Genomic DNA, 17,870 nt, shown 5'->3' with positions numbered 1-17,870 from the left:
TGACGCTGCTGTAATATATATATATTTTTTTTTTAGACACAAAGAGCATATGCTTATGAATATTATTATTTTCTCCGTCTACATGTGTTGCTCCACCCTGTGATTTAAAATACTCATTGCTTAAACGGTTAAAACACATCAACGTTGATGCTAGTCGTGACGTTTTTCACGGTTTGTTAGCAGAGCAACAACTCAGAAGCCCAGGTAACAGTCACTGTACCAAAGTATTTATGGGTAATACGTGCAGATTATAAACCAGTATCTCTATTAAAATTATTTAAATGTAGTGAGTGCGGTGTTTCTCCTGGTGCACTTAATTGACTGAATTTAGTGGTAGTAATCATTTTGCAACAATTCGACAAGAATTGTAAAGTGCTGCCCGGTGCCCGCAACACAAAAAAATGGCAATTAAGCATCTGACCGGAGTCTTTTTTTTTTTTTTTTTCTCAAGATCTACAGCTGTACCACAGCGAGACGTTGGAGTTGATGCTGCAGCGCTGGTCCAAACTGGAGAGAGATTTCCGCATGAAGAGCGGACGCTACGACATCAGTAAGGTCCCGGACATCTATGACTGCATCAAATACGACACGCAGCACAACTCCTCGCTGGACCTGGACGACACACTGGAGCTCTTCCGGCTCTCCCGCGCTCTGGCCGACATCGTCATACCACAGGTCTGATTATTGTTTTTGAGTTAGCTAATAACATCATTGCACCCCCTTATTTGTTATTGATTTATTATGCGTGTTAATGGGCTTTGTTTTTTCCAGGTTTTTATTTCTCTCCTCTTGAGGGGGGTCCTTTTATCAAGCTAAATTAATTTTCGTACTCTTCCCTCCTGTAGGAATATGGCATCAGCAAAGCAGAGAAGCTGGACATCGCTCAAGCGTACTGCGTCCCCCTGATGAAGAAGATCCAGCTGGACCTGCAGAGGACGCACGAGGACGAGGCCGTCAACAAGCTGCACCCCTTGTGAGAAATCCACCGGAGATTTGGTGAGTCAGAGTTGGAGAAGAAAAGGTTGCTGACATGTCACATTTTAATATGGATCAGGTACTCGCGGGGGGTGATGTCTCCGGGCCGCCACGTCCGCACCCGTCTCTACTTCACCAGCGAGAGCCACGTCCACTCCCTGCTCAGCGTCTTCCGCTACGGGGGACTCTTGGATGTACGCATTCTTTCTTTAGGTTTTCTATGCAGTGACAGCTAATGCTAATGCTCTCATAAAGCTAAGATGGTAACATCTAAATGCAACATACCGTAATTTCCGGGCTACAGGGTGCACCAGATTATAAGACTCACTCAGTACATTTGTAAAGGAAATACCATTTGGTACATACATAAGCCGCAAGTGTCCACATTGAAACAGGAGATATTTACAAAGAAAGCCGGGACACAGAAAAAGTTTTCAAAGCTTTAACACCTTAGCTCAGCTTAACATAGCAACAACATGGTAGCACGAACAGGGATGGTTACAAAAAACAAACATACCGGTAAAAAAAAAAAAAAAAACAGCCACGGTAGCTACATAGTAGCAACACGGTAGCATAGCACTAACAGAGTCTGGTTTAAAAAAAAAAAAAAAAAAAAACATGCCTGAATCACTGAGACGCAGCAGTAACACAGCGGAAACACACTAGTGTGGCGCTAACAGGGCCGGTTAAAAAAAAAAAAAAAAAAACATACAGGTAAAGGTCCCTTCCTCGGCACATATATTCCACCGGTCTCACTCTTACCTTTTCTGCTCGAGTGCCCCCTTGCCGCAAGATTGACTTTTTATCTTTTTTTTTTTTTTTTTTTATATTACAATGACGATTAGTGCGATTCTTCACTATAACTCTCATTCTTCCCAAGAACGTTTTTATAGGTTCATGTTCATTGATTAAAGTACTTTGTATATTTGTTTCCTTGTTTTTTTGTCTTCTTTTTTTTTTTTTAATGATCGCGTTTCCATTTTTTTCAAGTATGAAAAAGACCAGCAATGGAAGCAGGCCATGGACTACTTGAGTGCTGTGACAGAGCTCAACTATATGACTCAGATAGTTATTATGCTGTACGAAGACAACAACAAGGTGATTTCTAAAGTTTTCTACCGTATGTTGTCACATCCTAAGACGAAACGAACACTTTATGGACTGTACTGTTGCTGTATTTGCGTTTCTGTGCGGTGGGCAGGACCCCTCTTCAGAGGAACGTTTCCACGTGGAGCTGCACTTCAGTCCTGGGGTCAAAGGCTGCGAGGATGAAGAGAATGTTCCACTTGGCTTCGGCTTCCGTCCGGCTTCATCAGAGGTGCCTCCATTAGACTTGCTTCACATTTATATTCGACTCAACTAATAACTAAAAAATCAAATTTTACTCAATGAATCCATGTGCTAGTCAGTCGAATATTCGACTCTAACGGGAATCAGTAGGTGCAGTGGTCGGTCTGACCCACTTTTTTGTCTATTTGTCTATTAAATATGTCTATAAATACTATCTATCTGTCTATTAAATGAAGCCGTAAAGGACGGAGTGAAGTGTGACGGCAACTACAAAAGAAATAATACAGTGGTGCCTCGGTTCTCGGCACCAGAAGGCTGGTTGAAAACTGAAACGTTCGAAAACCGAAGCGCGTTTTCCCATTACCCTGAATCGAAAATTTTTTATATAGCTTTTTCAGATAATGAACTGCATAGTAAAAATACATGTATAGTTTAAATACTTTATATAATTAAATCGTTTAAGAAATATTTATTTTTTGCTTTAGCAGGAGAGTATGCTAGGCTGGGAGTGTATTCCCGTATCTGTAGCGACTCGGTCCTCAGCCTTGTAAACCATTTTTTATTACCAAAAGTGCAGAATGACTTCAAACAAGCAATAATGGGGGGTAACGGACAAATTGTTTTTTATTTGCACAGAAAGCATGTAACATGTACAAAAAATTTAACTTGCAAATAGAGGTAGGGTTAATGGAGCAAAAGAAAAAAGCAATGCAAAACAACAGTTTCAAATGTTTTCGGTGGGGGTGACTCGCCCGTTTTTAACTAAGAAAGAATCTCATGTAGACTGTTTCTGCCGTCTTTTGGGGGTTAATATTGATCAATTGGAAGAAAAGAAGTCACTACCGGGACACGTCTGCGTGCAGAGGAGTGTGTGGGTCAAATGGTTGCGTCGCGCATATTACGTCGTTAACGTTTTTTTCGGGGTTGCGTTCGAAAGCACAATAAAAAAAAAAAAAATCGGTGTGGGTCAGCTGGTCGGGGCGTTCAAATTTTCGTTTGAAAACCAAAGCAAAAAAAATCTCAAAATTTCCGTTCGAAAACCGATTTGTACGAAAACAGAGGCCCTACTGTAATTGCATTGACAGCTGTTGTTCTCTGACGGATCAGAATCGGGACAAAAAGCCCAACCAGGGCAGCCTGGAGGATCTCTCTCAGGACCAAACCGACCAGGCTCTTCTGGTTTCCGAGCCCATCAACATCCAGAGAAGGTCACCCATGATTCGCAACCGTAAGACTGGATCCATGGAGGTAATATCATTTTTGTATATCTGTATTGTTTTTTTTCCCCTCCATGATATCTCTGCATGTAGCTACAAAACATACATTTATGTCAAGCGCATACCTGGAATCACGTGTCGGTCTTAATGCCCCGCAGGTCCTCTCTGAGACTTTGCCCACCCTGTCGTCAAAGTGCCCCACGTCACACCGACTATTTCCTTCGGGCTCGCGCCAGTCGCCCGACATCAAACCAGCCGGCGGCCTAGGTGGGCGACTCCTATTTGTCGTGTGTCTGTTCGTGTGTACGTTTTGCGTGCGTGTCTGTGTGTTTTTGTTTGGACGGGGGACATATATTCACGATGACTCCACTCTTCACACCTTTTGTCTTTCTCACAACTGTCGCCAGTCCGAGTGTGCATCTCAGTTTGGTGTAGCTTTCGCTCCGAAGTATGTAGGCCACACGTCAGCGGGAGGGAAGGGGAGGCGGGCGGGGGGTCGTTCACAAGCACCTTCACGTTCCCCACACGTCGAGATAGCCGGCCACCAGCTTGTTTTTCCTCTCAACTCTCCAGGAGGTGTTTGGTATCAACAAGCGTCTTCGGTTCCAAACTAAATAATCCATTCATCCATTATCTGAGCCGCGTAATCCACACGAGGGTCCTGGGAACAGTCGCCCTCACAATCACACCTAGGGGCAATTTAGAGTCTCGAATTAATGTTGCATGTTTTTTGGGGGGGAAGTGGGAGGTAATCGGAATGCCCGGAGAAAACCCACCCAGGCACGGGGAGAACATGCAACCTCCACACAAGCAGGGGCCGGGATTAGAACCTCGGTCCTCAAAACTGTGAGGCAGACGCACGAACCAGTCGTCCATTGTTCCCAAACTAAATAATGTTGTTGTATTATTTCATTTACAGTCTTGCTATGTGGTACGAGTGACCCAACTTTTTAACATATGGGATGTCATTTAGACAATTTTATTTTATTTTATTTTTTGCTTTAACCTGTGACCAAATGTCAATGATTAACAATTTTTCCCCCAAAAAGATTCAACCTATTTATTGCCACGTGGTTTGAAGTCAGGTCTGGTTTGACCTGGTTTGAAGCGAGGCCTACTGTCAAACTAAACTTAAAATAAAGTAATTAATACTAATATTTACAAAGTTTGTATTTAATACAACAGCATAGCTTTGCCTTCAAAGAGTCTGCTTAGCTTAATGCTAACAAACAATGCATAACGCCATTGACAGGCTAAAGAACAGCATCTATATGCGTGACAACAGCATAGCTTTGCCTTCAAAGAGTCGGCTTAGCTTAATGCTAACAAACAATGCATAACGCCATTGACAGGCTAAAGAACAGCATCTATATGCGTGTTATAATGCTTTCAGCAATGGTTACCTGCACACAAACGGTGATGAAACACATGCAGACAGACAATATAGCAACACTCACAGCCATATATTCTTTATCTTCTGTGAGAAATGATTGTTGGCGCAGCTTACGATGTCGCTGATAGTAGTTTTGAAACTGAATTCAGAAGTGAAATCAGCAGCAGGTGTCATGGATGACTCCTCCTCACCGTACTTCAAACTTTTTATAGCAACGAGTGCGCCCCCTCCCCAAAGACAAGTCATCAGCAGTTCCACGACGTACAATTCAAACCTTTGATGTGTCAACAGGAGGCTGGCAGGCCACATACACTTTCTTCCACCTTTTTCTTCTTCTTCTTCTGCACTCCACACGCTGGTTTGCGCTCACAAGTGTGCGTCCTCATGACGGCACGTACTCGTCGAACAGTCGCGCTGCTGTTGGCGTGCCGTGGCTTCCAGGAACAAACAGCGGCTTATTTGTTTACACACTCGCAGGGTTTCTTAATGCTGTTATTCATAGCAACAATTTGTTATGAATAACAGCAGCACCTACGCGTGTTTGTGTTTATGTTTGTGTGTGATGAACTAATGCTCACCCTTCACCCTTGACCCTCCCAAATATACACACACACGCACACAAATACCCCCCCCCTGTCCCCCTCCCACCTGGGTTATGTCACACAGGCTCGCACTGCTCTGGCCTCTTCAGCGCCTCCATGCTGGGGGTGTCCTGTAGCGCCCCCAACCTGCGGGACTACGTACGCACGCACCACCATCACCACCGAAAACCCCCCCTGTCCCCCGGCAGCCTGCCCTGCCACATTGGCATGTTCGGTACGTTCACGCCGCTGACTTCCCCATCCAAATTATTATTTTTTTTTTGGTGTCAATTTATTCCATTTATACAATCAAAAGTCCGCTCAGTGACTTATTTGGCGGTCGTCACGGTGATGATGGTGCTGACCTGACGCCAGATCCGATTTGCATGAGCCTGCTCGGGTTCTGTACTTTGGTTGTGTGAGGTTCCTTGTCTCTCTCCCAAACCCATATTCGTGCTGGGGGGATGTCATAATTGTTACTTAAGAATGATCGGCCTATTAAATCACATTTTTTTTCTTCTGTGCACTTTTCACATCCACCACCAGTGGTCACCGGCAGGTTAGTCGTGTGTCTGCCGTTGTTGTGGTGCCTCAACTTCATCATGTTCGCTTTGTTGTCTTCTGCAGAAAATGCATGTGGAGCGTTCCACAAGGGGTACTGCTCACATTGTCCACTTGAGGGCACTCTTGCTCCATCTGTGTGTCACTGTCCAGCTCCCTTGAGCTTTGGAATGACGTAATTTCCTTTTTTTGCACTGCGTGAAGCCTGCATCAGTGAAAGCGTTTAATTGAAATACATCAATAAAATAATTGCATACTGCCCAATTTCCTAGCATCACTCACTCATGTTTGCAGTAAGGAGATGTTTGTGGGTAAATTTGGGTTCCTATTTTTTTAATTTTTAGATAAAACCATCAAGTTTATAAGTAATATAAAAATGCGTATATGGGTGAATGGCATGATAGAGTCCATTATTTAAAGATGTATACATATTAAAAGCCGTTAATTCTCATAATTTTTTTCCCCAGTATATTAAAATAATTACTTTCATGTTTTGGCCTCTTAAATCTCTAACATGTCAAGTGATGCAGCCATCCAAGCAAATAAGAAGTAAAAAGGATAATAATAATGTTAAAAGTTATTTCCCTTGGACAAATGTCAATCATTTTCAAACCATACACCAATTTTAACATTTCATATTTTGGTGCATTAAATGTTTCATGGTCATTTCTCATGCTCACGAGTTGTACAGCTGAGCCAAAGCAATTTGGAAGCAGTTTGCTTGAGCCAAAAGTTTCCAACGTGCTGTTCAGTCTCTGCTTTTGCGTCATCTTTGGCGCCTTCCACCGATATTCTTTGTCGTTATACAGACGAAAAAAATTTTGAAATTGAATCTTCTCAATTTGCCAGTTTTTCAGCAGCAAGAGTGCTACAAAATCTCGCCAAATATAGCAAAATTTAAATCCCTAAGTTTTAAGTAAGCAGTGCAGAATCAGCCAAGGACATTTTGAACTATAGAAGCGGTGGGAAAAAAAAAATCATCCTGACACATTCAAAATTAATCGCTGAATGGCCCATTTTTCATCTTTCTTAACTGTCGCCCCAAATACGCGTAAAACGACGTAAACCGCTGTCGGCTAGCAAGTGACAGCATCTACGGAGGCACTAGCGTCTTAACCGCTTCATTGCGAGTCTGTGTTTATTATTCTTTGCTACTTATATTCTTGTTCTTCTTGTCTTCGAACGGCACGTTGAGGCTGCTTTTGGAATAAGTGTTGCTAAAGACATTCAACATCATTCGCAGCTCTTGTGAAATGTTGGTGTTTTATGATTGAGGGTCATTTGGGTTGATGCTAAACCAAGCTAAGCTACCAGTGGCATGTGTGAGAGCGCCCTCTATTGTCGCATATTCTCTGGCGAGGCGATACGCCGGGCTGACGCTGCTGCCGGCTTCCTCCTTCCTGCATGGCCGATATCCTTGCGGGCTCCCCGGTTTGTCCCGGGCGGCGGATGACCGTGGCCTCGCTCCTTTTCTTTCTGTCTCTTTCTCATGTCTAAAAGGGGCGGAGCCAGCAGTAACTCCAAGTTACCTCTCTTATCTCCTCAGAGCTGTTGTCTATGCCGCCAGTAAAGAGATTTTCTGTGTCGTTTGCCAGGCATCCGACTAACGGTATGTCTGCTATTATTTCTTGACGTTTTTTTTTTTTCCACTTTTTTGGGCGGTGATCTTGCATGATTTTTTTTCTTTAAAATGGTGTTTTTGTTTGTGACGGCTCTCTTTTTCCCAAGATTGCTGCTTGCACCTTTCCCTTTTAACATCACCTCTATTTTTTTTTTTAATCACGTCACCGCATAAATCATCCATCTTTTTATTTTTAACTTCTTCATTCGGTGATTTGTCATCGCTGCCCACGAGCTGCACTCTTAAAAATTGTGAAAGTCCTTCACAAAATCAGCCTGTTTTTCTTCAGTGAACCACAAGTAGGACTTCTGTATTTTTTCATAACAGCAATACAAGATGAAGATGAAGCGGTGAGTGTTGGGTTGTATTTATGTATTTTTACTCATAAAATTAATTTTTTCATGGAGTTTTCTGTCACGTTAGAAGCCAAAGTAGAAGATCTTTCATCAAATCAACTCTCCCCATTGAAATGAATGGAATTTATACTAATCCGTTCCGATCTCCCCAAAAAGCACCAAAATTGTATTTGTTTTTCAGAAATAAATTCAAAAATAAAAATTGTATTATAATTCATTTTTGAAGTTTGATAAGTCTAAAGTGACACACACACACATTGTTGTGTTGTGCCTTTAAATGGTGTGGTCCGAAGAGTGCTATGTCTCTCTCTCTCTCTCTCTTGCTCTCTTTTCTCTCTCTCTCTCTCTCTCTCTCTCTCTCTCTCTCTCTCGCCCTCTTTTGCACACTTCCCAGTGTTTCTTATTAGCGCAATTCTTGGGAGGCATAAGTACGTTTTATTTACACTTATGTGACGTGAGTGAAAGTATCAAAAATGTCCAATATTAGCAGTCCGATACAAGCAGTCCTTTCCAGAATCAGGTGCGTTACTGGGCATTCTGTATGGATGCCAGGAAGCATAGTTGGCCAACCCAACCAATATTTCCGGAAAAGTTGTTTATGAACTGATGTGACTTCGCAGGACTGGTTTAGGGTCTCAAGCACACCGGTAACTGTCGTCACTGCTCGGAGGTCAAGACATAAAATCTGGTGAGCGACGGCTCATGTCTGGAAACTTGAACTTTTAGGAACTCATGCAAGCAGGGAGGAATGTCAGAATGGGGGTGATCAGTACTTTGCTCAACGGCACTGGTCATTATGTTCACTCTCACGATCAAAATATGAACCTGGAACCCTTCAGTCGACAAATATAATAGAGATGCTTTCATAACTGTTGCATCCATCGTCACCTTGGTGATTTGCCTCCACTTTCAAGCACACGTGTTACACAAATCCTGTGACTGCAAACTCCTGCTCCAGTCTCCCAACTTCTGATGCTTCACCTTCATCTACTTGTGTCTGTTTTCTCCCTTCTCCATCCCATTTTCCCAGCTATCTCCTCCCCCTGTTCACCTTCCTCTTCTGCTCTTCATCCATCACCTGCTGCTCCTCTAATTTTGTACCCTTACCATCAGTCACCCCTTGAACTGCACCGCGGTATGAATATAACATGCTTCATTCAACGCGTTATTTCCAGCAACTTGCTTCCATACGTAACGTACGACGCTTAAAGAGACGGTGAAGTTCCCCGTGAACTGTGTGCTGGTTAAGAACTGTCCCGAGATGCTTGAAAATAGTGGTCTCGGAGTAGAGCACAGACCCCACACCCCCATAGCCAAAATTTAGAGAAAATTGTAGAAATTGAGAATTTTAATCTGTGTTAGTATGTTTGTAATTCCCGGCCTACGTAGCGCACCTGGTTATAAGCCTCACCCGGTAACATACCAGGAAATGCAATTTGGTACATACATACGCCGCATTTGTGTAAAAGCCGCGAGTGCCCACATCGAAACCCACATTCAAATACGAGATATTTACAAAGACAGTACACATAAAGAAAGTTTAACGCTAGCACGGTTCTAACATTAGTGCTAATGCTAGCGCCGAGCTAAAGCTAACGCTGGCGCCGCGCTAAAGCTAATGCTAACACTAACAGGACCGGTTAAAAAAAAACTTACCGGTAAATATCACTGAGGCACGCCAGTAACACAGCAGCAACACGCGAGCAGGGCCTAACGCTAGCGCTGCTGCGCTAAAATGAACGCTGCGCTCACAGGGTTCGTTTAAAAAAAAAAAAAAAAAAAAAAAAAACATACCGGTAAAAATCACTCAGACACAGCAGCAACACGTTAGCAGACTTAGCAGCGCTAACAGGGCCGGGCCGGTCAAAGTCACTTCCTTGGCACGGTTTAATTGAAATATATCAATAAAATCATTGCATAATGCCCAATTTCCTAGCATCACTCACTCATGTTTGCAGTAAGCAGATGTTTGTGGATAAATTTGGGTTCCCATTTTTTTTAATTTTTAGATAAAACCATCAAGTTTATAAGTAATGTAAAAATGCGTACATGGGTGAATGGCATGATAGAGTCCATTATTTAGAGATATATACATATTGAAAGCCGTTAATTCTCATAATTTTTTCCCCCAGTACATTCAAATAATTACTTTCATGTTTTGGCCTCTTAAATCTCTAACATGTCAAGTGATGCAGCCATCCAAGCAAATAAGAAGTAAGAAGCTAACGCTAGCCTACAGCAGTAACACGTTAGCAGCCTTAGCAGCGCTAACAGGGCCGGGCCGGTCAAAGTCACTTCCTCGGCACATATATTCCGCCTGTCTCACTCTTACCTTTTCCGCTTTAGTGCCCCCTTGCAGCCGTTACAAAAAAATGCACAAATTAGCTGCATCACCGCATAAACCGCAGGGTTGAAAGCGTGTGGGGGAAAAAGTCGCAGCTTGTATGCCGGAAATTACAGTATTTATCTTCGTATCATTCATTCGGCTCTTCACAAAATATTCACATGAATATATAAATATGAATATCTAATCATCCGCTCGTTATGTGCGGGGACATTTAGACCATTAACGTCAACACTGCTGGGGTTAAAAATTCCCTCGTGTTTGCTGCCGTGGACTACAGTGGAATCTCGAAAGGTCAAATTCAATCAAAATGTACAAAACGAACAACATTAAAAGTGCTTTCCATGATTCCTTGTGGGGAAAAGGAACATCTTAGAGGTCCCCCTGTAGTTCCACACGTAACACGCGCAAATAAGTCATGTTGTTCCCCCAATCTATTTTTTTTTTTGGACCCCTCCAGGTTTCGAAGGCTGCTCCATGGTGCCCTCTATCTACCCGCTGGAGACGCTGCACAACTTGCTCTCGCTCAAGCAGGTGGACGAGTTCCTCAACGCGGTGTGCGAGAGCAGCAGCGAGGCCCACGCCAAGACCATGAAGGGTAGGGCCAGGACCGCAAATCCTTGCGTCGTAATTCTTGCCTTCTAAACCCCACGTGCAACTTCTCGTCTGCCGCAGCGCTGTCCGGTCTCTTCGACTCTCAAAGCCAGCCGTCTCTCTACAGCCCCCAGCAGCCGCTCTCCTCGTCGGGGTCCGAAGCGTCCCTGCGACCGCCGAGCCGGCCTTGTTGGCGTGAGTGGCTCCGTTATGTCTTTGCCTTGCGGTCGCCGCATCATGTGATTTCGGGCCTACGGAGCGCTCCGGATTATAAACCTAATCCCGTACGTTTGTAAAGGAAATACCATTTGGTACGTACATAAACCGCACCTGTGTAAAAGCCGCAAGTGCCCACGTTGAAACACGAAGAAAGAAATTTTAATACCTTAGCTTGGCTTAACATGTCAACAACAAGGTAGCATGAACAGGGCTGGTAAAAAAAAAAAAAAAAAAAACAAACAAAACCCAAAAAAAAACCCATACCGGTTAAAAAAAAAAAAAGCAGTCGCGGCAACACGGTAGCACAACACTAACAGGGCAGTTTAAAAAAAAAAAATACCTAAATCACAACACGCTAGCGCGACGCTAACGCAGACGTGGCGCTAACAGGGCCGGTTAATAAAAAATATACCGGTAAAAATCACGGAGACACGGCAGTAAGACAGCAGCAACATGCTTGCACAGTGCTAGCGCTACCGGTTAAAAAAACAAAACAAAAAAAAAAACGGGTAAAAGTCACTTCCTCGACACATATATTCCACCGGTCAGGGCCGGTTAAAAAAAAAAATACCAGTAAAAATCACTGAGACACAGCAGCAACACGCTACCACGACGCTAACGCTAGTGCAGCGCTAACAGGGCTGGTTCAAAAAAATATACAGCGGTAAAATTCACTGAGACAAGGCAGTAACACAGCAGAGACACGCTAGCACAACACTAACGCTAGTGCAGCGTTAATAGGGCCAACATACCAGTAAAAAAATCACTGAGACGCGGCAGTAACACAGCACCAACATGCTAGCACAGCGCTAACAGGGCTGGTTAAAAAAACATACCGGTAAAAGTTTCTGAGATGCGGCAGTACCAAAGCAGCAACACGCTAGCACAGCGCTAACAAGGCCAGTAACAAAAAAAAAAAAACTAGATACCGGTAAAAGTCACTATTAGCGCTGTGTGTTGCTGCTGTGTTACGCCCGCGTCCAAGCACTATTTGGAAAGATTTAGGTATGTTATTAAAACTTTGAAAACTCTTTCTGTGTACCGTCTTTGTTTGTAAATATCTTATGTTTCAATGTGGGCACATGCGGCTTATGGACGGGTACATCTTATGGATGCACAAAGTAGTTTTTCCTTTAAAAATGTACTGGGTGAGGCTTTTAATCAGGTGCGTTCTATAGTCCGGAAATTACGGTGAGCAGAAAGTAACCTTTAAAAGGAAGACGTGAAACAAGGTTTTTAATCTTTTAGCCGCTCATCGGAACCTCTGTGAAGACTCTGCTGAAGGTCGTTGTTGCCTTTCCAGACGAGCCATCAGAGTCCCCTTTTTTTTTTTTTTTTTGATTGATACGTTTGGTACCCGTGAGAGGTCAGCTGTTTTTTCCTCTTAAGAAGATAAATGGCTAAAAAGCATCTGACCTCTGGAGGTCATACATAAAACGGTAAAAGGAGACTGGCAGGGATCCATCCACTGGTGTTGGTCCTCTCCAAGCACATAGTTGGAGTTAAAATGCTAATCAAGTGCTGGGGTGTATTTGGTCTCCTGATTTCAGTTTGATGTAACTGTCTTCCTTTTTTTTTTTTTGGGCAACATTCATTTCTGCTACAAGGTCGTTTGTTAATTAGCAGATATGCTGTATTCACCCCCGCGCCCCAAACTGCATTACCATGGTGATGAAACACCGAGCATCTCGATATCATAATTATCGAGTTGTGTAACTTGTCCCATTGGATGTATCGACCCCCGAGGTCTCATCTCCCGACCCTGGTGGCACCGTGCTGCGGACGTGGCTCATCACATGACGGTCGGATGAACGCCCGCTCTTTGTTGCGACGCCGATGTGTGACTTCCTTTGTTCCATCGGTTCGGCAACGACAGTCGGAACCATCAGAGATTTGTCCCCAATCCCTTTTCTGCTGTCCTACATAGTGGACGCGCATCACTCCACTCATTAGTTTTCAAATTCTTAAAACTTGTCACGTCAGTATGTCCTGTGGGTGTGTGGATGCCTGTGTTTGTGTCGCTGTATTAATTGAACATTTTTTTTTCATCTGTATTAATGACTTAGTGTTGCGTTTTTACCTTATGAAGTGATTAAAATGATTTGGTAATAACGCAATAATAACATGGTATTAACAAATGATACTGGTTAAAATCATGGTAAAGACGTAGTAACAACGTAATATGCGAAAACAGTAAAAACCATGCAATCACTGGTTACTGATGTTTTTTACAATTTTCGCATACTACAAGATGCTAATAACGTAATGGCAGGTCATTACATATGTGTAGTAACACTGCAGTAATTACATGGCATGGTAAAAACTTGGTAATAACAGGTACATGTTAGTAGCACGGTGATGTGTCAGTGTGTCCTGTGGATGTGTGGATGCCTGTGTTTGTGTCGCTGTATTAATTGAACATTTTTTTTCATCTGTATTAATGACTTAGTGTTGCGTTTTTACCTTATGAAGTGATTAAAATGATTTGGTAATAACGCAATAATAACATGGTAATAACAAATGATACTGGTTAAAATCATGGTAATGACAGGTAACAATATGGTAAAGACGTAGTAGCAACGTAATATGCGAAAACAGTAAAAACCATGCAATCACTGGTTACTGATGTTTTTTACAATTTTCGCATAATACAAGATGCTAATAACGTAATGGCAGGTCATTACATATTTGTAGTACCGCTGCAGTAATTACATGGCATGGTAAAAACTTGGTAATAACAGGTACATGTTAGTAGCACGGTCATGTGTCAGTGTGTCCTGTGGGTGTGTGGATGCCTGTGTTTGTGTAGCTGTATTAATGGAACATTTTTTTTATCTGTATTAATGACTTAGTGTTGCATTTTTACCATATGAAGTGATTATAAAATGATGTGGTAATAATGCAATATTAACATGGTAATAACAAATGATACTGATTAAAATCATGGTAATGACAGGTAGCAATATGGTAAAGACGTAGTAACAAGGTAATTTGCGAAAACTGTAAAAAACATGTAATAACTGGTTACTCTTTTTTTTTTTTTACAGTTTTCGCATCTTACAACTAATAACTGCTAACTGCTAATAACATAATGCCATAAAAGAGATGTGAACCCTTCATTCTACTTATCTGAGCAGTTCAACAGGACAGGTTTAAGTTTAAAAAAAAAAATGTTATGTAGTAACAAAGTAATAGCACTGTAGTAACAGTTTAAAAAACATGACAAGGTATTAGCAACAGTAATAATGGAGTCATAAGATGTAATAATACACTATGGTACTAGCGATGCAATGATTCCAATCTGTGTGTGTGTTTTTTTTATAAAGATGGCAGCGTTCCTTCCAGCACTGTGTCCAGCGCCGGCCCGTCGTCCCCCATCACCGAGAACGCCGCCCTCAACTTCAGCTACAGCGAGTAATCACACACACACACACACGTTCTTGTGTGACGCACTTTATGATCACTTCATTCGTTATCGTTGACCGCAGCAATTAGACCGGACTCACGACATTAGACTGAGACGTGCAGTATTCAAACACCGGCTGTGGCTTCAGCTTTTTGTGACGTTATTTTTTCTAAATTGTTTTGACGGCATTTTGTTTTTGCCAAAGTTGAAATGTAAAGCGTTGAAATGATTTCAGACGAGTCGTGGAAAGCTTCTCAAATGTCCAAAAACGAGAATGTAGGGTATGATCAGGGTTTTTCTTTTGTTTTGCATCAAACAAGACCACATTTTTTTTTTTTTGTGTATTAAAACGACAGCCGCCAAAGATTACTGTTAGTACTCTGTCGAATAATATGTAGATAAGATGAATGTTTAGTTTTACATGAAAATGAATCTTTGTACATGTTTGATTTGTACAACATTGATTAATTTGTATGGCGGATTAATATAGATTGTTTATTATTTTTTTGTGTGTGTGCACTTGTGCGTGTGTCCAATAGTTGTGATTGTTTTGTGTTTTTATTGAATTACATCCAAAGAAAAGTCAGCCAAAGTGTTCCCGAAGCAAATAAAAGCAATTGACGTGCTGTGGGTTGAGACTTTTGTGTTTTTGTTTGACAAAAAAAACATAATCCGCAGCATCGTCAGGCAAATCTGTGAGCTCATCCAATCGTGAGTTCTACCTAGCGACAGATGACAAGACATAATGACTTCCTCTCTCTGCTTCGTCTAGTCACCTCCTCTCTTCCTTTTTCCTTTTCTTCTCCTCTCCTCCTCCCCACTGCCCATTTCACTCTCTTCTTCACCTTCTCAACGTTTTCTCCTTTTCCTCTCCTCACTTCATCCTTCCATCCTCGTATTTTTCCCCCCATTTTCTCTCCCAGCATCGTTGTTTTCCCCTCACTTCCTTTTCCCGTCCTTTCTCATCCCCCCGTTTCCGAATCCTGACACGTCCTCGTTTTGTGGCCCAACTTTTTCCTCCCTCATTTCGTCACCTCCACCGTTCGTCTCCTCCTCGTCTTCTCACGGTTTCTGTTTTTCTTTCCTTCCTTCCTCCTTTCCTTTCTCCTTTGCTGTCCTCACCTTTCTTCATCCTTCTTTCTTTTCTTCTTCGCGCCATCACTTCCTCCTCGTCCTCTCCTCCCTCCATCCTCCCATCTGTTTCCTCCACCTCCTTGCTCATCATCTGATTTTCTTTCTTCTCACATCCCTCCCCGGTCAACCCCTCACTTCCTCCCCTCGTCTTTTCACCTCGTTTCCTCTCCTCCCTCCTTCCTCTTCGTCACTCCCTCGCTTGTTTCCTCTCCCCTCTTCCCAATTGTTTTTCCAACCCCCCTCCCGCATCTCCACCAGCTCCGTCCCCCTTTTCACAAAAGCCTTTAAAAAAAATCAAAGCGATGAGTCACGCTCTCTCTTATTGCCGCCGCACGTTGCCACGGTGACGCCCTCTCCGAGGGTCCCGGAACGCCGACTCACCGGAAGCCAAAACGCAAAAAAGATCCGAATCTCTCTCTCTCGCAAGCACACACTCGATTTAGTTTCGGTTATTATGAATACGCGTCTAGGATTTCATATTCGGGTTTTCGAAGTAGGTTCGGGGTTTCAAATTTGGGTTCCAAAATGGTGCTAGCTCTTCACATTAGGGTTCAAAGAGAATTAGAATTAGAATTTTATTTTAGGGCTTCAAAACGGTAATTGGACACTCTAAATTGCCCCTAGGTGAGATCGTGAGCGCGGCTGTTTGTCTCGATGTGCCCTGCGATTGGCTGGCAACCAATTCAGGGTGTGCCCCACCTTTTGCCCATTGACAGCGACCCTTGTGAGGATAAGCGGCTAAGAAAATGGATGAATGGATGAATAAATTGCACCTAGGTGTGATTGTGAGTGCGGCTGTTTGTCTCCATGTGCCCGGCGATTGGCTGGCAACCAGTTCAGGGTGTACCCCGCCTCCTGCCCTGTTGACAACTGGGATAGGCTCCAGCACTTCCCGCGAACCTTGTGAGGATAAGCGGCTAAGAAAATGGATGTATGGTTTGAAATCAGTAATTGGACACTCTAAATTGCCCGAAGGTGTGATTGTGAGTGCAGCTGTTTGTCTCGATGTGCCCTGCGATTGGCTGGCAACCATTTCAGGGTGTACCCTGTCTCCTCCCCCTTGACAGCTGGGATTGCGTCCAGCTCTCCTCCACGAACCTTGTGAGGATAAGCGGCTAAGAAAATGGATGGATGGTTTCAAAACAGTAATTGGACACTCTAAACTGACCCTAGGTGTGATTGTGAGTGCGGCTGTTTGTCTCGATGTGCCCTGCGATTGGCTGGCAACCAGTTCAGGGCGTACCCCGCCTCCTGCCCTGTTGCCAGCAGGGATAGGCTCCAGGACTTCCCACGAACCTTGTGAGTATAAGCGGCTAAGAAAATGGATGGATGGGTTTCAAATTAGGGTTTCAACACAGGTAGTACCGTAATTTTCGGCCTGCAAGCCGCGACTTTTTTCACACGCTTTCAACACTGCGATTTATGATAATTTGTGCATCAATTTTCTAACAGGGGGCAAGGGGGCACTCGAGCGGAAAAGAATGAAAGCGGTGGAATATATGTGCCGAGGAAGTGAATTGTACCAGCCCTGTTAGCGCTGCGTAAGCGCTGTGCTAACGTGTTGCTGGCGTGTCTCGGTAATATTTACCGATAAGTTTTATTCTAACCGGTCCTGTTAGCGTAAGCGGGGCGTTAGCACTAGCTTTAGCTCAGCGCTAGCTTTAGCTAACGCTAGGGCTGCGCTACCGTTAAACTCTTTCTGTGTACCATCTTTATAAGTATCGTGTCTGTGGTTGTAAATGTGGGCACTTGCGGCTTTTACACAGCTGCGGCCTATGTATGTACTAAATGGTATTTCCTTTACAAATGTACTAGTTGAGGCTTGTAACCAGGTGTACGCTGTAGGGTTGGAATTACGGTAGTTAGCCGAGGTAGGCTCCAGCGCTCCTGCATCATGGAAAATGGACTTTAGGATTTCAAAACAAGGTCAGGGTTTCTAATTTGGATTCCAAAACAAATTTTCAAAGTTAGGTTTGGGGTTTCAAATTCCGTATTAAAGAGAGTTTTATATGGAAGTAAATATGTGCCACCAGGATTTGAATTAAAAATGCCAACGAAATTTTCATGTTATTTCAAAGTGATCACATTTCCCAAAGCTGTATTTCAGTCACTGGATTGGCTGAGTGTTGGGTTCTGACAGCCAATCGCAGTTCTGCTTTCTTAGTATGTGACATCACAT

At 43.1% G+C, this 17,870-nt stretch overlaps 1 protein-coding gene across 5 annotated transcripts in view; it reads left to right on the top strand.

The window, feature by feature from the left end:
• ppip5k1b (diphosphoinositol pentakisphosphate kinase 1b) overlaps window positions 1–15,183 on the top strand; it is a 40,823-nt gene extending 25,640 nt beyond the window's left edge. For 2 of the 5 annotated variants that reach the window (XM_061822454.1, XM_061822455.1), the window contains exons 19-30: window positions 452–675; window positions 846–973; window positions 1,055–1,169; window positions 1,966–2,073; window positions 2,177–2,293; window positions 3,373–3,513; window positions 3,641–3,749; window positions 5,542–5,691; window positions 7,564–7,626; window positions 10,799–10,936; window positions 11,014–11,127; window positions 14,478–15,183. In XM_061822454.1, the coding sequence (XP_061678438.1) occupies window positions 452–675; window positions 846–973; window positions 1,055–1,169; window positions 1,966–2,073; window positions 2,177–2,293; window positions 3,373–3,513; window positions 3,641–3,749; window positions 5,542–5,691; window positions 7,564–7,626; window positions 10,799–10,936; window positions 11,014–11,127; window positions 14,478–14,569 (1,499 nt within the window). In that variant the 3' untranslated portion in view covers window positions 14,570–15,183. The remainder of the gene's footprint in view (window positions 1–451; window positions 676–845; window positions 974–1,054; window positions 1,170–1,965; window positions 2,074–2,176; window positions 2,294–3,372; window positions 3,514–3,640; window positions 3,750–5,541; window positions 5,692–7,563; window positions 7,627–10,798; window positions 10,937–11,013; window positions 11,128–14,477) is intronic. The other 3 variants (XM_061822457.1, XM_061822458.1, XM_061822459.1) reach the window with 3 other exon arrangements.
• The last annotated feature ends 2,687 nt before the right edge of the window (window positions 15,184–17,870 follow it).

The sequence above is a fragment of the Syngnathoides biaculeatus genome, chromosome 6 (genome assembly GCF_019802595.1).
Source record: "Syngnathoides biaculeatus isolate LvHL_M chromosome 6, ASM1980259v1, whole genome shotgun sequence".
Classification (NCBI taxonomy): domain Eukaryota; kingdom Metazoa; phylum Chordata; class Actinopteri; order Syngnathiformes; family Syngnathidae; genus Syngnathoides; species Syngnathoides biaculeatus.
This window is presented reverse-complemented; position numbering and strand designations above follow the sequence as displayed.